The following is a 20,782-nucleotide window of genomic DNA, read 5'->3' as shown; positions in this document are numbered from 1 at the left end:
GTAATTTGCAGTTACCCATGAGAAGCATAAAAGATCTCACCAGTTTGCAGCAGTAAAACGACAGTTTATCAATTTAAAGGCCAGAGCATAATGTCACTTCCTCCAGAGGATTCCTTTAGAGGTGCACATGGCGGATTGCTGAATTGGGGTGAAACTAAAGGGAAGGGGAAAGATTTGTTTTCGGGAGGGGGGGGAGAATGCTTTGCTTACCTGCCCAGGAACCTGCAACTTGCTGCACGACAGACAGAGGATGGACAGCTGGCTGGAACGTTGGCTGCATGTCTAGCAGGTCATTAGACAGTTTGGAACTAGTGAGGAAAGAAAAGACAAGCGCTGCTTCATCTGCTTTAGAGACAAGTCCCATTACACCGGCCCAAATGCTTTGCTCAACCAGCAGAAATCATAGAATAACATGAACACCTGGAGCAACTTTCTTTTGTACCAATTAAACTACAAGTCTCACTTCAGACCTTACGTTCAAGGGGATGTTCACCTGCCTACACTTTTGCAGTTCAGTTGGTTTTAATATATATTGCCATTGTTTTTCTAATATTGAAGTGCAAGTCTCATTTTTCACTTTCTAAAGCAGCGATGGGAGGGTGGGGGTCGCCGACTCTCTAAACTGTTTTAAATCGATACATTTAGTTGATACATTTCTTATTTTTGCCCCTGCTCAGCAGAATCCCTGAGTTTCATTAAAGGGGTGGTATACCTTTAAGTTAACTTTTAGTATGTTATACAAAGGTAAATTCTAGGCAACTTTTCAATTGGTCATCTTTATTTATAGTTTTTGAATGATTTGCCTTCTTCTTCTGACCCTTTCCAGCTTTTAAATGAGGGGTCACTGACCCCATCTAAAAAGAAATGCTCTATAAGGCTACAAATGTATTGTTTAGGGATGCACTGAATCCAGGATTCAGTTTGGGATTCGGCAGAATCCTTCTGCCTGGCCGAACCAAATCCTAATTTCCATATGCAAATTAGGGGCGAGGAGGAAATTGTGTGACTTTGTCACAAAACAAGGAAGTCAAGTGTTTTCCCCTTCCCACCCTTATTTGCATATGCAAATTAGGATTTGAGTTCCATTTTCAGCCAAATCTTTTGCAAACGATTCTGGGGTTCGGCCTAATCGAAAATATCAGATTCTGTGCATCCCTAGTATTATTACTGTTACTTTTTATTACTCGTCTTTCTATTCAGACCTCTCCTTTTCATATTCCTGTCTCTTATCCAAATCAATGCATGGTTGCTAGGGGAATTTGGACCCTAACAACCAGATGTCTGAAATTGCAAACTGAAGAGCTGCTGAATAAAAAGCTAAATAACTCAAAAACCCCAAATAATAAAAAATGAAAACCAATTGCAAATTGTCAAAGAATATCCCTCTCTACATCATACTAAAAGTTAACTCAAAAGTGAACAACCCCTTTAAAGGCAGCTGTTAGACTTGATACAATAGTTGCTGATATTCCCCATAGATCCTACTGAGAAACGGATCAACTAATCAGCAAATTGAATCTGCATCTGAATTACTGAGCTGCCAGACTGGAACAATACAGACAGGAACCTTAAACTTTAATCTTGAGATTTTGGAAAAATGGTAAAAAATGGAAAGCAATTGAAATAAAAATCTTTATTTCTGGAAAACAACCCGGAAACAAACCAATTGATAAAGTGTTTGGAAGGTGAACATCCCCCTTTAATTTTTTTTTTTTTAAACAAACAAATCATGAAATGTTTTCTAGAAATAGCACTGAATTTCTGACTGGCAGAATAAGTAAAAAGTAAATAGTAGGGTGAGATTTTCATGCTCGTTGATTGTTTAGGGCTAAAAACATTCATCCAGATTCAGTAAGATGCGGGAAAACAAATCTAAATCTGTATGCAATCACTAAGGGTAAGGCCAGACGAGGAGATTCGGGGAGATTTTGTCGCCTGGCGACCTATCACCACGTCTTTTGTGCGACTATCTCCCCGAACTGAATCAGCGTCTTTTCCCCATAGGCTACAGCGCAAAATCGCCTGCGCTAATACACACGCGGCGATGCGATAAGTCGCCAAGCGACAAAATCTCCCCGAATCTCCTCGTCTGGCCTTACCCTACAGACTTGTACTGAGTGATGACATTTATTATTCACACCAGCTTGACTGTTTGGAGAATTAACAATACAATACCTATTTAAAGAAGTAGGGGTGGCAAACATATCAATAGCCGCCATGGTGTTTATACTGCCTGCTGTGGAGGAGACCGGGGAGGAGGCCGTTGTAGAGGTGCTGTGAGGTTTCTTTGAAAGCTCTTTCAGACGTTGTTCCTGGGAACCAAAAAGAGCAAATATAAGAAAAAAACTCTTCCATTGTTACGGTTAAAAGCACAACCAAACTTCACACGGTATTGTAGACCATAAAAAGGAGGAACCGAATCATTAAAGGGGTGGTTCACCGTTAAGTTAACGTTTAGTATGTTTAGACTAATTCTAAGCAGCTTTTCAATTGGCCTTAAAGGTCACGTAAAGGCAAAAAAATAAAATCCCATTTTTATTTTCTTTAATGAAAAAGAAACCTATCTCCAATATTTTTTAATTAAAAAACGTGTACCGTTTTTATAAGAAACCTGACTGTAAGCAGTGAAATTCTCCCTTCATTTACTGCTGTGGATAGGAATTGTCAGACGGTCCCTAACTGCTCTGCAGGAAAACAATCATACTTATGTACAGCAGGGGGAGCCCCCGCCTTACTTCCCAGCCATGCAGAACTCAAGCAGCTTTGTTTGTTTCCCTGTAGAGCAGTCGGCGACTGTGTAGAGATTTGTATTGGATTTTATTTTTGCCTTTACATCCCCTTTACTGTTTCCAACTCCAGCTGCAGGAACAAAGATCATGGAGCCAGATTTAAACAGATAAACTGGGATTCTATTTGGAGGATTATTTTGCTGCAGCCACTGGTTCTGCAGAGTTGGAGAAAGTTTGTATTAAACAATACAAAAACTATAAAATCCCCATTAGATTACATGACAACAGAGGACCCAGTGCAGTCTGTATATTCTGATTATTAATCAGTCTTGTTGTATCGGCTTCTGGCAGATATTATTTGACTTGTGCTGTTTTGATAATTTATGATGATCCCTAAGCAGCCCAGACTACACTGAGCATGTGCACAGTCTTGGTCTTGCAAAGATGTATAACAAAGTTACAAGATGGTGACCCCCTGTGGCCAACTTTGAAAGCATAAATCATTTGTTTGATTAGGCTTGTGGTACAGTAAGTTCATGTTTATGTTTAGTATACAAAATACAGCATATCTAGCCTTATTCTATTTTACAATTTACTTTAATTTTTCTTGTAATTGATTTAGTTGGATGAATTGATTTTAATCCACTGCACTTTAGTGTAGAACTCAACGGGCAATTTCAGCGCGATCAGACACGCTGCGCAAGACCACAGGCGTCACGTCGGATGCTACGGAAAGAAGGTAAGTAATAGCATTGTTGGATGGTAGTGTTGATCCGACGCAACCTGACTGTCGGATGCAGACAACGCTGCGATTTCATCCAACATTTCCATCTCTTACCTTATTTCAGTCGCATCCGACGTGACGCCTGCGTTTTTGCGCAGCGTGTCAGATCGCGCTGAAATCGCCCATGGAGTTCGTCCCTAAAACACACTACGTTTAATTAGTGATTGTTCTAACTAGATTGACAACCACTGGTGGTTCCTATTGGGTTGTCATACATATATATTTAATTAATTCTCAACTTATCTGGATGTTGATTAAGGTATTAGAATTGGGTGACTGTGGAGTTTCATTGATTTAGCGGGGTACTTTTCTCTTTGGACTTTGTTACTTTTTATTACTCATCTACCCAGGGACTTTCCGATTCACATTCCAGTCTCTTATTCAAATCAATACATGGTTGCTAGGGTAATTTGGACCCTACCAACCATATATCTGAAACTGCAAACTGGAGAGCAGCTGTATAAAAAGCTAAATAACTCAAAAACCACAAGTTGAAAAAATGAAAACCAATAGCAAATTGTCTCAGAATATCCCTCTCTAGCTGAAGTCCACTAACACCTGTAGGGCGTCTGCATGCCCTTCATTGCATTGCTGCTAAAAAAAAAAGTGGGGATGCACCGAATCCACTATTTTAGATTCGGCCGAACCCACGAATCCTTTACGGAAGATTTGGCCGAATACCAAACCAAATCCTAATTTGCATATGCAAATTAGGTGTGAAAAGGGGAAAACATTTTTACTTCCTTGGTTTGTGACAAAAAGTCACGTGATTTCCCTCCCCATCCCGAATTTGCAAATTAGCATTCGGTTCGGCCGGGCAGAAGGATTCGGCCGAATCCGAATCCTGCTGAAAAAGGCAAAATCCTGAAATGCTGATCCTGAAAGTTTAGCCAAAATGCAACATAGGCACAAAGCGTTACCTTTAAAGATTTTAAACAAGACTGTTCTTCCTCCACTGCCACTTGCTTTTCCCTTTCATCCACCCGGGTGAGTGACAGGCTTGTGGTTGCAAGTGATGAGACTGCATTTGAAAGAGTTGTTGCCCTGTATTAAACATATGTAAACAATTACCCCTACTGTTACACAGAGTCAGTTACACTTTATACATACGCAATCAATTCCTGTCTATTTCAATAGTAGTAAATTATACTAGGAACAATTATTGTCTGTAGTAAAACATCACAATTTCTTTGTAGGTACAGTATTAAAGTTCATTCTGTCCCAGTGGCCCAAGTCTTATCAGATCTCCATTGTAAGCAGCAGTCCTGTCCTGCTTTATGGCAGCTGAGATTCTAGCTATCTGTATAACAGAACATTCTGTCCCAGTGGCTGCACAGATCCTATCTGATCCCCATTGTAAGCAGCAGTCCTGTCCTGCTTTATGGCAGCTGAGATTCTAGCTATCTGTATAACAGAGCATTCTGTCCCAGTGGCTGCACAGATCCTATCTGATCCCCATTGTAAGCAGCAGTCCTGTCCTGCTTTATGGCAGCTGAGATTCTAGCTATCTGTATAACAGAACATTCTGTCCCAGTGGCTGCACAGATCCTATCTGATCCCCATTGTAAGCAGCAGTCCTGTCCTGCTTTATGGCAGCTGAGCATCTAGTTATCCTTTACAAACATACACTTTATATACAAATGCTAAGTGAGAAAAAGAGACAAAGAGGGTCATGTTAATAAAAGCTTACAATCTAAATTAGCAGAGGTAAACCTAAAATTTTAATGAATGGGAGTGTCAGGCCAGAAAAGAATACTCCCAATGTGCCTTCAGTCTAAAGCAGTGACACTACCCGCAATCATTTTAAGTAGCTGTAAATTTCCGGAGCAAATCCTGTAATCATTTGAGGCAGGTAAAGTTCCCCGGACCCTGAAATGAAATCAATAGCGAGGAACACTGCCCAGTATTCCTTTGTTTGCAAATAACCAGTCGAGGAAGAGCTGCAGAGGCTAAAATCAATTAGAATTCATGTATCTTTCATAGATTTCCTTGGCAACAAAATTACAGAGTGTGTTTGAAGCCGAGCGGGAAGGAGATACGCACTCCCTTATGTAACATCCATCTCAGATTTAATGGATTTCAGCTTTTTTCTGCTGGAGATGAATATTTAATCAGGATATATAGGCAAGAAGGGAAGCTTCCAATGGATACTGTGAAGCAGACATGGGCAGCAGATCATCTCAGATGTGGCCGATTCCTGCAGAAGATCCTAATGTGAAAGGCAAGTGTTTGACTCAAGGGTCGACTGTATGGGCCACGGAAAGTAGTTTCAAGCACTAACAGCACAATGTTTAAAGGAACAGGAACATCAAAAAATGAAAGTGTTTTGAAGTAATACAAATATAATGCAGTGTTACCCTGCACTGGTAAAACTGGCGTGTGTTTGCTTCAGAAACACTACTATAGTTTATATAAAGAAGCTGCTGTGTAGCCATGGGGGCAGCCATTCAAGCACAGGATACACAGTAGATAACAGATAAGTACTACTATAGTTTATATAAAGAAGCTGCTGTGTAGCCATGGGGGCAGCCATTCAAGCACAGGATACACAGTAGATAACAGATAAGTACTACTATAGTTTATATAAACAAGCTGCTGTGTAGCCATGGGGACAGCCATTCAAGCACAGGATACACAATAGATAACAGATAAGTACTACTATAGTTTATATAAACAAGCTGCTGTGTAGCCATGGGGGCAGCCATTCAAGCACAGGATACACAGTAGATAACAGATAAGTTCTACTATAGTTTATATAAACAAGCTGCCGTGTAGCCATGGGGGCAGCCATTCAAGCACAGGATACACAGTAGATAACAGATAAGTACTACTATAGTTTATATAAACAAGCTGCTGTGTAGTCATGGGGGCAGCCATTCAAGCACAGGATACACAGCAGATAACAGTTAAGTACTACTATAGTTTATATAAACAAGCTGCTGTGTAGCCATGGGGGCAAAAAAGAAAAAAAAACTTACACTCGCACACCCTGGCCGTCCGAAATCACACGAGTTCCAGGTGCTAGATGTGTAGAGGAATTGGACAACCTCGAAAGCAGCATAGACACAAGACACACCAGCACAACATGGATACTTCTAGCAGGATTAGACCTTGCTCGTTTATTTGCGGATGCAACGTTTCGGGGCGTGACCCCTTTCTCAAGGTTGCTTGAGAAAGGGGTCACGCCCCGAAACGTTGCATCCGCAAATAAACGAGCAAGGTCTAATCCTGCTAGAAGTATCCATGTTGTGCTGGTGTGTCTTGTGTCTAGCCATGGGGGCAGCCATTCAAGCACAGGATACACAGTAGATAACAGATAAGTACTACTATAGTTTATATAAACAAGCTGCTGTGTAGCCATGGGGGCAGCCATTCAAGCACAGGATACACAGTAGATAACAGATGAGTACTACTATAGTTTATATAAACAAGCTGCTGTGTAGCCATGGGGGCAGCCATTCAAGCACAGGATACACAGTAGATAACAGATAAGTACTACTATAGTTTATATAAACAAGCTGCTGTGTAGCCATGGGGGCAGCCATTCAAAGGAGAAAAGGTAGCAGATAAGCTCTGTAGATCATAATGGTGTTATCTGTTATCCACTATTTAACCTGTGCCATATAGCATTTAATTCCTTTTAAAGAGTTCTTTAACCAATAAAAAATTTAGTTGGGACAAATCGTCCAATAGAAGGGCTGTAATAGTTGCAGATTGTGTAGCCGTTTGAGAGCACAAGTGGCTGCATAACAAAGAGCCTAATACACGGTTCCTTCTGTTTTCCCAAGAAAAGGAACAATCTATTCCCAGAGGAATCTGGTAAAATACAATGAAAGTTGTTAGCAGGCTGGCGACATGAGGAAAGGGTGGACTGTGTACTCTCAGCGGGAATTCTGGGAGTGAGTTTGTGTAGCTGTGAGTGTTCCATACACATACCTGCTTGCTGCTGTCGAGTCTTTGATTTTCTTTCCTTCCAGCGAGGCTAAATGTTGTTCCAAAGCATCAAGCAGACTGCTAGGAGCCTGCAAGTCCAAGACATATGATGTTAAATATGCACATTAGAAAGCAAAATATCACATACTGCAAAGCAAATATATCCTGCAAGTAAAATTACTTCCTATTGAATCCTTCCTTAAAATTTCCCATAGTCAAATAGACGGCATCTATATCTACTTTTTTTAATCAATAAAAACAATATGGCAGCTCACAAGTACAAAGTAAACACATGTATCTGTATCTAAACGGCTTTGCCTTCCATACTATATTTTTGTGAAGTTTCATAAGAGACTGTCGGATGCAGATTAATCCCAGTCTACTAGTTCCTGCCAAAACCTAACATTGGGGATTAGCACTTACTGTTCAAGAGCAGAGAGCAGACGGCTAAATATCTGAAATTCCTTCCAAATCATTTCTGCTCTAAATGTGTGTTTAATGGTAAAACTTGCAATTAAAAAAATATTCCAATAATGCTGTTGTGCCATACCCAAGACTAAATAAATGGCTTTATATTATACACATGTACAGTCTCTTTGTCCTGGGCTCAGTGTTAGACTCGTTCATCCGGTAAAGGAGCCAATTGGGCTGAAATTCGAAAAATGTTCTGTTTTTGCTGGCAGACAACGGGTGAGGGAGAATGTGACGCAGAAGCCAAAGGCATTCCTTTGCTTGGCTAGATAGAGTGCATTTTGGTAGCGAGTGAGAGCACATTACTAGTATCCAGCAGATCTGGAACAGCAAAAGGTTGGGAGTTTACTCCGAAAGTAAATTCAAATCATTTACTAGGACATACAGATGACTGCCTAACGCGTTCCGTGCCTACTGGGGCAGACACTCTATACAAGTCTATGAGTAAGTGCCCCAGTAGGCAAGAAACTCGTTAGGCGGTCATCTGTATGTCCTAGTAAATGATTTGAATTTTTAATTATAATTCTGGTTTTTACTTTTGGAGAAAACTCACAACCTTTTGCTGTTCCAGATTCTTGAACTGGGGTGAACTGTGAGTATTTTTTCTCCTCTCATTAAATTGTTTTGGATATTTTTTCTTTGATTTATAATGGTACAGTTACTGGCATAGTGCACCAATTCCTTTAATGTTTGATATCTAAAAGATCTGAAAATCACAATATTTTCCCATGAAGCTTGCTTGCTAGTCCTTTATCGCTCCGCTCGTCATAGTCACTGCTAGTGTATTGCAGATTAGGAAGATAAGCAAGCAGAAAAGAAGATTTATTAGCCAGCATTTGGAATATACAGGTATTAGCGTGACGATAGCAAAGTCATGGGAAAATCCCAGCGACTCTGTATATGGGTAACATTGCTAGTGCCAATCTGTAAAAGATCTACTTACAGGCCCTGAATATACTGAACAACAAATCCCGGGAGGAGAGACACAGTCACAGGGGAATAATGTTGCTTTCATTTTATTTGAGCATATAGATGGATAGAAGAAACATTACATACGGTAATGAGCTGGTAGCAAGATAGATGCCACTTATATCAATTAATGCAAATATGTAGCAGGATTATCCTTTGTAATGTAATGAAAATTATCCACATTGAGCAATAAACATTTATATAGCCATCTATTTATCTAAAAACAGACCATCAGGAATTACAGGGCCCCATACTACTAACTTAGTAGTCAGAATTAACCCAGTGGTCACCTGGGTTAAAGGGACTTGTCATCTTACGAAATAATTCCGACTTCTATTTTATGACGTTAGCCGAGCAAAATAAACTTCACTTGCACTTTGAAAATTGTTTAAATCTTGAGGTTTTTTTTGTCTTGGAATTCACAATCACAGCAAGTAGGCAGCGGACATGTTGTTAACACTGTTATTAAGGCAAGGTTTGCATCATGCCAAAATCTTGTTTATGTGCCAGAATGGGGCACCTGATGCCTATGCACTGGCTACACAATTACATGGTGAGGAGGGAGGGGGAATGTGAGGAGAGCAGTGACATCTAGGAAGTGCTGAATGGAAAGTGAAAGTAATTGCTTGCCCCGCCTCTAGGAGGGGCAGACAATATTTGATTGACAGCTGAGACTTTTAAACAAGTTTATAACAGGTATGGATGTTTTAATAAAAAAAAAGAATTTGGGTTTCATGTTTAACTTAAAAAGGACATTTATTATACAGATTTTTATGTGGGTGACAGGTTCACTTTAAATAAAATGAGGCCCAATGGGTGGGGGAATAACACACAGATTAGTGGGTGTGCTGGTTGAAAAACCCGCCTCCTCCCAACCCGCCGTTTGCCCTCTATTTATAGACCCACTCGCACCCCACAGTGATGTCACAAAAGGGGCGGGGAAGGCGATAAAATATAAATTTAGGGACCGGAAGCCAGCAGTGATAGGTCGCCCGCTCTATAGAGGTTCCCCCTCTATTTATAGACCCGCCCCGCAGTGATGTCACAAAAGGGGCGGGGAATGCGAGAGTGTATAAATTTAGGGACCGGAAGCCAGCAATGCTAGGTAGCCCGCTCTATAGAGGTTCCCCCTCTATTTATAGACCCGCCCCGCCGTGATGTCGCAAAAGGGACAGACAAGAGTCTATAAACTTAGGGGCCAGAAGCGTTAGGTTGATTATGTGCAGGAGTTGCCCGAACCCACATGACCAGCGGATTTCGGGCCAGCCCACAAATCACTAGCACAGATGCATGGCCTCATCCATTATCACTTTGAAAATTGACGCCCATTATACTAAAACCCCCATCCACCCAACCCCACCCTCTCTCTTTTGGGTGAATAATAAACGTTACCCTCGTATTATACAGCAAAAGAGTAAAACTATATTGCAGCTCCTATAACTGCTGTCAAAACAGGCACAACTAAAGGTGCAACACTTATAAAAGCAGGGACTGTAGCTTACCTGAGAAAGATCAGGTATGTCTCCTCGATCGATCCCAACTTGCTGAAATGATAAACAAATTAGAAACAATATTAAATGAGCTCATAATATAACAATGGTTAGTGACAATACTATCATTTGAGAAATGATTTGCTTCTTTACAGAATCAATTAGACTGGAAGCATTTTGGGTTATTTCTGTTTAATGGCTACAACCTTTAGCTCTTTGTTTCTGGCCCACAGATGTTGCACTACAACTAATAACATGCTTTAAAGGGGGTGTTCACCTTTAAATTAACTGTTAGTATGATGTAGAGAGGGATATTCTGAGACATCAGCCGCTCTCCAGTTTGCAATTTAAGCAATCTGGTAGCTAGGATCCAAATTCCTCTAGCAACCATGCATTTATTTGAAGAGACAGAGACTGGAATATAAATAGGAGAGGCCTGAATAGAAAGAGGAGTAATAAAAAGTAGCAATAACAATACATTTGTAGCCTTACAGAGCATTTGTTTTTAGATGGGCTCAGTGACCCCCATTTGAAAGCTAGAAAGAGTGAGAAGGTGGTAAATCATTCAAAAATTATAAAAAAAAAAAAAAAAAAGAAATGAAGGCCAGTTGAAAAGTTGGTTAGAATTAGCCATTTTATAACATACTAAAAGTGAACCACCCCCTTAACCTTTAGTTGAATGTCAGCTTTGGTGCCAAGATTAAAAAACAGATACCTAGGACATGGCACATGTTGCAGGCTTGGGCTTTTTTCTGCTCAATTTTTCATTTACAGGTAAGGACCAGACAACTATGATTTTTTTAGGCAAGTCACAACGATGGGGCAAAGCCTTAAAATTGCATCAAAGTGGCTGTTCACCTTCAAAACATTTTTTGCAGTTAAGTTTTCAGATTTAAAGACTTGCTTTGCATTTTTTGTTATCAGTTTTCCAAAATTAAAATTTAATGTCTCAGTCTCTGAAGTTCCAGTCTGACAGCTCAGTGATTCAGGTGCAGATTCTGTTACAATTTGCTCCATTAGTTGATCCATTTCTCAGTAGGATTTATGGGGAATATCAGCAACTATTGTATCAAGTCTAACAGCTGCCTGTAATGAAACTCAGAGATTCTGCTCAGCAGGGACAAAGATAAGAAATGGATCAACTAATGGATCAATTTAGATCAGTTACAGAGTCGGCGACTCCCCCCCCCCCCCAGGGCTGCGACAGAAACACATAAGAAAGTGGAAATTAAAACTTCGATACAGGTATGGGACCTGTTTTTCAGAATGCTCAGAACCTGGGGTTTTACAGATTAGGGATCTTTCTGTAATTTGGATCTACACACCTCCTGCTAGAAAATCATGTGAATATTACTAACCGCCCCTAATTGCATATGCCAATTAGGATTCAGATTCGGTTCAGCTGGGCAGAAGGATTCGGCCAAATCCTGGCTGAATCCTGAACCGAATCCTGGATTTGGCACATCCCTACTTTTTATTCATAAGCTCTTCAATTTGCATTATAAACAATCTGGTAACTAGGGTCACAATTCCCCTAGCAACCATACATTGATTTTAATAGACTGGAATATGAATAGGACAGGACCTGAATAGAAAGATGAGGAATAAAAAGTAACAATAACAATATATTTGTAGCCTTACAGAGCATTTGTTTTTTTTTTTTTGAAGGGAGTCAGCGACAGCCATTTATAAGCTGCAGAGAGTAAAGAAGTAAGAAAAAGGCAAATAACTAAAACTATAAAAAAATAAATAATAAAAACCAATTGAAAAGTTGCTTAGAATTGGCAACCTATAACATAATAAAAGTTACCTTAAAGGAGAACTAAAGCCTAACTAAAGAAGTAGGTAGAAATGTTGTACATGATGTTTTGGATTTCTGTACCAGCCCAAGGCAACCACAGCCCTTTAGCAGTAAAGATCTGTGTCTCCAAAGATGCCCCAGTAGCTCCCCATCTTCTTTTCTGCTGATTCACTGCACATGCTCTGTGCTGCTGTCACTTACTGAGCTTAGGGAGCCACTCACAATATACAGTACACATAGAATAGAAATGTCACAATATAAGGCTGATTAGTAATTAATACACATAATTACTACATGGCAGCACAGAAACCAGTGCAATTAGCATCAGAATTGAATAATCAGCAAACCTGTAGCATCAGCTTATATTACAGCCAGGGAAGCTCATTTTCTGCTGGATAATTAGTGACGAGCCCTAAGCTTAGCTTCTCAACAGCCAATCAGAGCCCACTGAGCATGTGAGTGTCACAGACACTTTCCAAGATGGTGACCCCCTGTGACAAGTTTGAAGTCCTGGATCATTGCTGCTATTGACAAGCTCAAACTTTAGCCTCGTGCAATAAATTCACTATATAAAATAGGTAATTTTTTAGCCATTCATTTTTAGGGTTTAGTTCTCCTTTAAAGGTGAACCACCCATTTAAATAAACCCAATAGGCTGGTTTTGCTTCCAATAAGGATTAATTATATCTTAGTTGGGATCAAGTACAAGCGACTGTTTTATTATTACAGAGAAAAAGGAAATGATTTTCAAAAATTTGGATTATTTGCCTAAAATGTAGTCTATGGGAGTCGGCTTGTAATTCTGAGCTTTCTGATTATAGGGTTTCCGGATAACGGATCCCATACCTGTATTAGAAAAGCAGTCACAAATAGATTATAGAAAGTGATTGAAGGTAAAAAAACTATATGAAAACTGAAAAAAAAGTTTTGGAAGGCAAACAAATGGCCCTGACAGGTTTTATGCTGCGCTTCTTGGTTATTGCTGTGCTTTAAAAAGCTGACGATTATGGGCATAAAAAAACAAAAAACTGATTTTTGTAGGTCTGGTTTCCTCTGAACACCATTACTTTTTAGGTTTCCCCAAACAGGCTGGTTAGGAAACAAGTCATTTGTACAGACAGGGTCATGTCTAACTGTACTGCTATAAGGAAATCTCTTAGGATATATAGAAGCAAACATTCCAATGCACAGAAAGGCACATACCATAATAGGAAACATGATGAATATCAGCAGTTTATAAATAGCAGAGACATGGGGGTTGCAAGGGCAGTGTCACATGGAGGCAGCCATATGCAATGGTCCAGATGAGTCACAGGAAACTGCCAGTTAAGAACACCCATGATGACTACTGAGAGAGGAAAGTTTCCCTTAATGGGCAGTTCAGCTTTAAAGAGATTTTTTCAGAATGGAACAGTTAATAGTGCTGCTCCAGCAGAATTCTGCACTAAAATCTGTTCCTCAAAAGAGCAAATGGTTGTTTTTATATTTAATTTTGAAGTCTGACATGGGGCTAGACATATTGTCAGTTTCCCAGCTGCCCCCAGTCATGTGACTTGTGCTCTGATAAACTTCAGTCACTCTTTACTGCAAGTTGGAGTGATATCACCCCCCCCCCCAGCAGCCTAACAAAAGAACAATGGGAAGGTAACCAGAGAGCAGCTCCCTAACACAAGATAACAGGTGCCTGGTAGATCTAAGAACAGCACTCAATAGTAAAATCCAGGTCCCACTGAGACACATTCAGTTATACTGAGTAGGAGAAACAACAGCCTGCAAGAAAGCAGTTCCATCCTAAAGTGCTGGCTCTTTCTGAAAGCAGAAGACCAGGCAAAATGACCTGACCTGAGATGCACCTACACAAAATATAGCTAAAAAAAAAAAATACACTTGTTGGGTTAGAAATTAACAGCGTAATTTAGAAATTAAAATGACAAAAATCATGACAGAATCCATTAAACTTAATCTTTTAGTATGTTATAGAATGGCCTTCTCTTTGGAACTTTTAAATTGGTCTTGATTTAATATGTAAATTTTATGCCTTCTTTGGCCGCTTTCCAACTATGAAATGGGGGGGGGGTCACTGACCCCCAGCAGCTGAAAGAAAACAATTTCTCTGTGAGTAGGGTTGCCACCTGGCCAGTATTTTACCGGCCTGCCCGGTAAAAATGATGGTTGATCCGAATGTTATTAATAGGGAGAAAAGATAAATATATAGGAAGGCCGGTATTTTTTTCCAGAAAAGGTGGCAACCCTATTTGTGAGGCTAATAGTAATGAAATAAGGATCGCTTCGTTTTCGGAAGTCATCGGGCAACTAATCTCCCCGAATGGCAGCGTGTGTCTCTGCCCTTAGGCCCTCTGTTATTCCTCTTCCGGTCTCTCAATTACACCACTGGACTCTAGCAACGAGATAAGTGCTAACATTTCCAAACAAAAAGCTAAATAATTCCAAAAACCCAAAAAACCAACAGCAAATGACCTCAGAACTTCATTCCGATGAATGTGAATCTACATTACGTAACTAATTGGCTTTTCCAGGCATGTTACTGAACTCACCTCTGCTACTTTCAAGAATTCTGAAATTCGGGTCATCCGTGTGAGGAATTTCTTGTAGATATCGAGGCCTTCTTTACACTGATTTTTCTTCATGTCAAAATATTTTTCTAGAGACAGAAAGGAGCCTTGTTATACCAGCCTTTGTGTGCACTTCATTGGCTAATCATCTTGCCAACTATCCTGGCTTATAAAGAGCAATGGAAATTACAATAAAAAGTCTACCAAACATTGGCTGCTGTCAGACAAAGTCGGCAGCTTATTGGCCATTATATGGGGCCTCAAGGGCTTCAGCGATCGATATCTGACCAAAAATCATCCAGATGTCAATTGGGCATGCTTAAAATTCCTATTGGTTTGATTATGCGGACGTTGATTCTACCGCTTGCATTCCTGGCCTTGTGACCCTAGGGCCCACATAGGATCAGCCCGATATCACAGACTCAAAGTGGGCATATCTGTGAAAGATCCACTCGTTTGAGCGGATCTGCTGATGTACAGCCACCTTATAGGAAAAAGCTTCTGAAGCAGTTTATTGCCAATGGATTAGCCACAATAGTACAAGCTATAACACTTTATTTATTCTGTAGAATGCTTTACCATACCTGAGTAAACAGCTCTAGAAACTTTCTCTGTTTGTTTAGGATAGCAACTGCCATATTAGCTTGTGTGACATCACTTCCTGCCTTAGTCTCTCCCTGCTCAATTAGAGCTGTGGGCTCAGATTACAGCAAAGAGGGGAGGAGGGAGGGGGAAAGGGGATTAGGGAGAGAGGAGCAAACTGAGCATGCTCAAGCCCTAACCCTTGAGGTTTAAACTGAAAACAGGAAGTCTGATACAGAAGCCCATGAGTACACAATAGAAAGAAAGAAATTCTGTGTTTCTTTTGAGGACTCTTTTGAGCAGCATTACTTTGAGGGGTTACTGGTGTACTTATATAGACCTTTCTGATAAAGCTTACTTACTTTTAGCCTTTCCTTCTCCTTTAAGTCTTTCAAAAACAATTGCAGCAGACATTACATACATTTAATGTTTCCCTATACTCACCTAACAAGTTAATGATGCCTTCGTTGTACGCAGCAAACAGTCGTATGGCATCTTTGAAGAGGAGCATAAAGGCAGCATTAATGATCCCGTTTGTCAGCTCGTTGGCATTAACCTAGAAGTACAGAAGAAGGAATGTATGAAAACTCCATGTAGTCATCTGTATCCTGCTAAACAGTGATTAATAGCCAGTCGCCATCCTCAGAAGCATCTGTCAGTGCCTGCAGCTCTCTCTTGCCATCAAATAAACTATATTATATGTAGGTTACCTTTTATGTGAACTACCCTTTAAAGGACAATAAAAGACAGGACACTTCTGCACTGCCCGCGGCCACCAAAGCACCGCAAATACCTTTCAACTGCTGCAAACAGGAATGATTTGAGATAAAACATTTGCACAATGAAACCACAGGAAAATGTAATTTTCCTGCCCAACACTGTGTGGCACAAGTCAAGTTAAAGGGGACCAGTCAAACTAAAAAATAATTTCAAATCCTGTTTTATGATGTTAGTCAATCAAAATAAACTTCACTTACAATATATAAATGATTTCAATCTTCTTTCTTTTAGTCTTGTAAATCACAATCAAATCAAGCAGACAGCAGCCATTTTGCGGACACTTATTAAGGCAAGCTAAAATCTTGCCCAAATCTTGTTTATGCACCATAATGGGGCACCTGATGCCCATGCACTGGCTACAAAATTAAAGGGATCCTGTCATCAGAAAACATGTTTTTTTTATTTATTTTTTTCAAAACACATCAGTTAATAGAGCTACTCCAGCAGAATTCTGCACTGAAATCCATTTCTCAAAAGAGCAAACTGATTTTTTTTATATTCAATTTTGAAATCTGACATGGGGCTAGACATTTTGTCAATTTCCCAGCTGCCCCTGGTCATGTGACTTGTCTGCACTTTAGAAGAGAAATGCTTTCTGGCAGGCTGCTGTTTTTACTTCTCAGTGTAACTGAATGTGTCTCAGTGGGACCTGGATTTTACTATTGAGTGCTGATCTTAGATCTACCAGGCAGCTGTTATTTTGTGTTAGGGAGCTGCTATCTGGTTACCTTCCCATTGTTCTTTTGTTTGGCTGCTGGGGGGGGGAGGGAGGGGGGTGATATCACTCCAACTTGCAGTACAGCAGTAAAGAGTGACTGAAGTTTATCAGAGCACAAGTCACATGACTGGGGGGAGCTGGGAAACAGACAAAATGTCTAGCCCCATGTCAGATTTCAAAATTGAATATAAAAAATCTGTTTGCTCTTTTGAGAAATTGATTTCAGTGCAGAATTCTACTGGAGCAGCACTATTAACTGAAAGGAATTGCCTGCCCCCACCTAAGGCATAGGAGAGGGGCAGGCAATATATGATTAACAGCTTGGAGTTTTTTTTAAACACGTTTATTACCAGTATGGTTGTTTTAATAAAGAAAAAAAGAAAGAATTTGGGTTCTATGATAAATTTTAAAAAGGAATTTTATTACACAGATTTTCAAGTGTGGGTGACAGGTCCCCTTTAATTGTTGAAATGATCCGTAACATTAGCACTAGGGATGGTAATGTGACCCAGAATAGGGTGCAACATGGAGAAACAACAGTACCTAGAAAAGATCAGGGTTGTAGAATGCACAAAGGGCTAAACCTGGGCTAGGACCAGAGGGAGCTACTTTCCAAAAATGTTGAGACATTGTGTAACATATAAATGAAAATTTCAATTTAAACCCTACATTGACCTGCTAATACAGGTATGGAACCTGTTATCCAGAATGCTCTGAACCTGGGGATTGCTGGGTAAGGGATTGTTCTGTAATTTGGATCTTCATACCTTAAGTCTACTAGAAAATCATATAAACATGAAATAAACCCAATAGGCTGGTTTTGCTTCCAATAAGGATTAATTATATCTTAGTTGGGATCAAGTACAAGCGACTGTTTTATTATTACACAGAAAAAGGCAATCAGTTTTAAAAATTTAGATTTGGATAAAATGGATATAGTACAGGATATAGCCTTCCCGTTAATCGGAGCTTTCTGGATAGCGGTTCTTATACCAGTAGTACAAAGACAACGTATAAAATGTTGAAAACAAGAAATGATGGTTTCTGAAAAAGATATGTTTGGGGTTAACTATCATCCCATTCTCTTTTTATTTACATTTTAAAGTAGGGATGCACCAAATTTGCTATTTTTGATTCGGTCGAACCCCCGAATCCTTCGAAAAAGATTTGGCAGAATACCAAACCGAATCAGAATCCTAAAAAAAAGTCACATATGCAAATTAGGATTCGGTTCGACTGGGCAGAAGGATTTGGCCGAATCCTGCTGAATATGGCTGAATCCTGGATTTGGTGCATCACTACGGGCAGATTTAAGATGCAATATCAGTCCTTTAGACTGATTTGGTAGCTTATCTGCGGGTGTATGGGGTGTTCTGATGGGCATCAACCCCCCCCCCAACAAAAAAAAATCAGGCAGATATACTGTAGATCAGGCAGGTTTTTTCCCTTGCGTTCGAGGACCACATTGGATAGTTGATGCAGTGCTCGTACCGTCTGCACCCATTGATTGTTTGTTAGGGCTGAACGATGGGATTAGCCCGATATTGCCCTGCCTTTAATGGACACATCAGGGAAGGATCCGCTCATTTGGCCACCTCACCAAACGAGCGGATCTTATAGTGTATGGCCAACTTTACTGTAGCAACCAGGTAGTAGCTCGAATGAGGAATATGAATTGTAGGGGGCCTGAGTAGAAACATAACTAATAAAATGTAACAATTACAATAAAGTTGTTGTGTCAAAGAGTATTAGGCTTATGGCTGCCGGGAGTCAGTGACCACTATTTGAGAGCTGGAAAGAGGCAGAAGAGGAAGAGAAATAATTCAGAAAATGTAAAAAAAAGAAAAAAAGAAAGAAAAAAAAAGGACCAAGTGAAGAAGCAATTCAATAACATACTAAAAGTTACTCAAAGGAAACTACTTACATTGAAATCAAGTAGTGCATCCATTTGGTTCTGTATAATGGGCATCGTCTTTAGTAGCTTTTCTGTATTCATTGTCCTCATCACTCCGTCAGCCCTAGAAGAAAAAACATAAAAATAAATCAGTTTCATTAAAGGAAAACTTTACCCCAAAATGAATATTTAAGCAACAGATGGTTTATATCATATTAAGTGACATATTAAAGAATCTTATCAAACTGGAATATATATATTTAAATAAATATTGCCCTTTTACATCTCTTGCATTGAGCCTCCATTGTGCGATGGTCGGTGTGCTGCCTCAGAGATCACCTGACCAGAAATACTGCAACTCTAACTGTAACAGGAAGAGATCACCTGACCAGAAATACTGCAGCTCTAACTGTAATAGGAAGAGATCAGCTGACCAGAAAAACTGCAGCTCTAACTGTAACAGGAAGAGATCACCTGACCAGAAATACTGCAGCTCTAACAGGAAGAGATCACCTGACCAGAAATACTGCAGCTCTAACTGTAACAGGAAGAGATCACCTGACCAGAAATACTGCAGCTCTAACTGTAACAGGAAGAGATCACCTGACCAGAAATACTGCAGCTCTAACTGTAACAGGAAGAGATCACCTGACCAGAAATACTGCAGCTCTAGCTGTAACAGGAAGAAGTGTGGAAGCAAAAGACACTGTCTGTTAATTGGCTCATGTGACCTAACATGTATGGTTTATTTGTGTGTACCGTGAATCCTACGATCCCGGGGGGCGGCCCTTAATTTTTAAAATGGCAATTTTCTATTTAGGATCACCCAATGACTACTAGAAAAGTATATTATGAAAATGGTTTATTTACATGAAGCAGGGTTTTACACATGAGCTGTTTTATGCAATATCTTTTTATAGAGACCTACATTGTTAAGGGGTACAGTTTTCCTTTAACTAACGTTTCCATTTGGCCTTCTAGGAGAGCAATACTTTATGGGATCTCATATCCAGAATGATTGGGATGAGACCGTTATCCACTTTAATTAATGTAGCAGACAGTAGGACATATATACTGGGGGTTCCAATAGTTTCAGGGCTACGGAAGACACAAGCTTGAATGTAAAATGATTAATTTAGGCAATGGGGCTGCTGGGCCCTTCTATAAAGAAGGAACAACCCCAATTACTATGGTCTGTAGTCTCTGGAAGCCAAATTTAACTGATATCTGTATCTGGGTACTAAACTATCACAGCAGGGAACCAAATATTTGGGTTAAAAAGGAATAGAAAATAATAACAATCCTTACCCTCTCTTTACTTTGGTGAAGTCAAAAGCAACTTGTCTGTAGGAAACTGCCTTTTCATTCAAGTACCGACTGTAGCGCCTAATAAACGTGGACATGTCGTATCCTAGAGAAAGAAGTCTTCTATTAATGCTGCTGCAGCAGAAGCCAATCAGGAATTCACGTTGTAAATATATATAATTAAAGGTCCTTGCTGCAGTATTAATTGCTACAACTTGGTCCAAATCATGCAATTTTATTTGATATGCGACTGGTGGTTGCATCATGTGATCACACGCAGTTATTCAGTGGCATATTTATTAACACTGGAGACATACATCACCGGTAATGTTGCCCATAGCAACCAACCAAATCTTTGCTTTTGTGTTCTAAATTATAAGAGACTTCCCCCACATGTAATATAATGCACTCAGTTTGCCCAGGAGAAGTAACCCATAGCAACCAATAAGATGTTTGCATTTAAACCGGTGATCAGTAAATTCTACCTGCTGATTGGTTGCTCTGGCTTACAGCCCTGGGCAAACAGTGACATTTAATACATAACCCCATTAGAGATTATTCAAATCTAATTGCCAATTGGATGCTATGGGCAACATCCCGAGTGATGAACGTGTAAGAGACTAACCCCTAAATGTAATATAACTTTGCCCAGGAGCAGTAACCCATGGCAACCAATAAGATGCTTGCATCTTGTAACAGATGACTAGGGAATTCTACCTGCTGATTGGTTGCTATAGGTTACTGCTCTCCAGT

The 20,782-nt window shown here is 39.9% G+C and overlaps 1 protein-coding gene across 7 annotated transcripts in view; it reads right to left on the bottom strand.

The window, feature by feature from the left end:
• The window catches only part of picalm.L (phosphatidylinositol binding clathrin assembly protein L homeolog), a 68,658-nt gene that overhangs the window by 23,089 nt on the left and 24,787 nt on the right, over nucleotides 1–20,782 (bottom strand). For all 7 annotated transcript variants that reach the window (XM_041582841.1, XM_041582844.1, XM_041582842.1 and 4 more), the window contains exons 4-12: nucleotides 20,033–20,135; nucleotides 18,755–18,848; nucleotides 15,777–15,888; nucleotides 14,733–14,839; nucleotides 10,389–10,430; nucleotides 7,450–7,535; nucleotides 4,434–4,557; nucleotides 2,176–2,312; nucleotides 211–308 (exon numbers count right to left, since the gene is read on the bottom strand). In XM_041582841.1, coding sequence (XP_041438775.1) covers nucleotides 211–308; nucleotides 2,176–2,312; nucleotides 4,434–4,557; nucleotides 7,450–7,535; nucleotides 10,389–10,430; nucleotides 14,733–14,839; nucleotides 15,777–15,888; nucleotides 18,755–18,848; nucleotides 20,033–20,135 — 903 coding nt within the window. The remainder of the gene's footprint in view (nucleotides 1–210; nucleotides 309–2,175; nucleotides 2,313–4,433; nucleotides 4,558–7,449; nucleotides 7,536–10,388; nucleotides 10,431–14,732; nucleotides 14,840–15,776; nucleotides 15,889–18,754; nucleotides 18,849–20,032; nucleotides 20,136–20,782) is intronic.

The sequence above is a fragment of the Xenopus laevis genome, chromosome 2L (assembly GCF_017654675.1).
Source record: "Xenopus laevis strain J_2021 chromosome 2L, Xenopus_laevis_v10.1, whole genome shotgun sequence".
Lineage (NCBI taxonomy): Eukaryota > Metazoa > Chordata > Amphibia > Anura > Pipidae > Xenopus > Xenopus laevis.
Note: the sequence above shows the minus strand (reverse complement) of the source record. Positions and strands in the feature narration are given on the sequence as shown.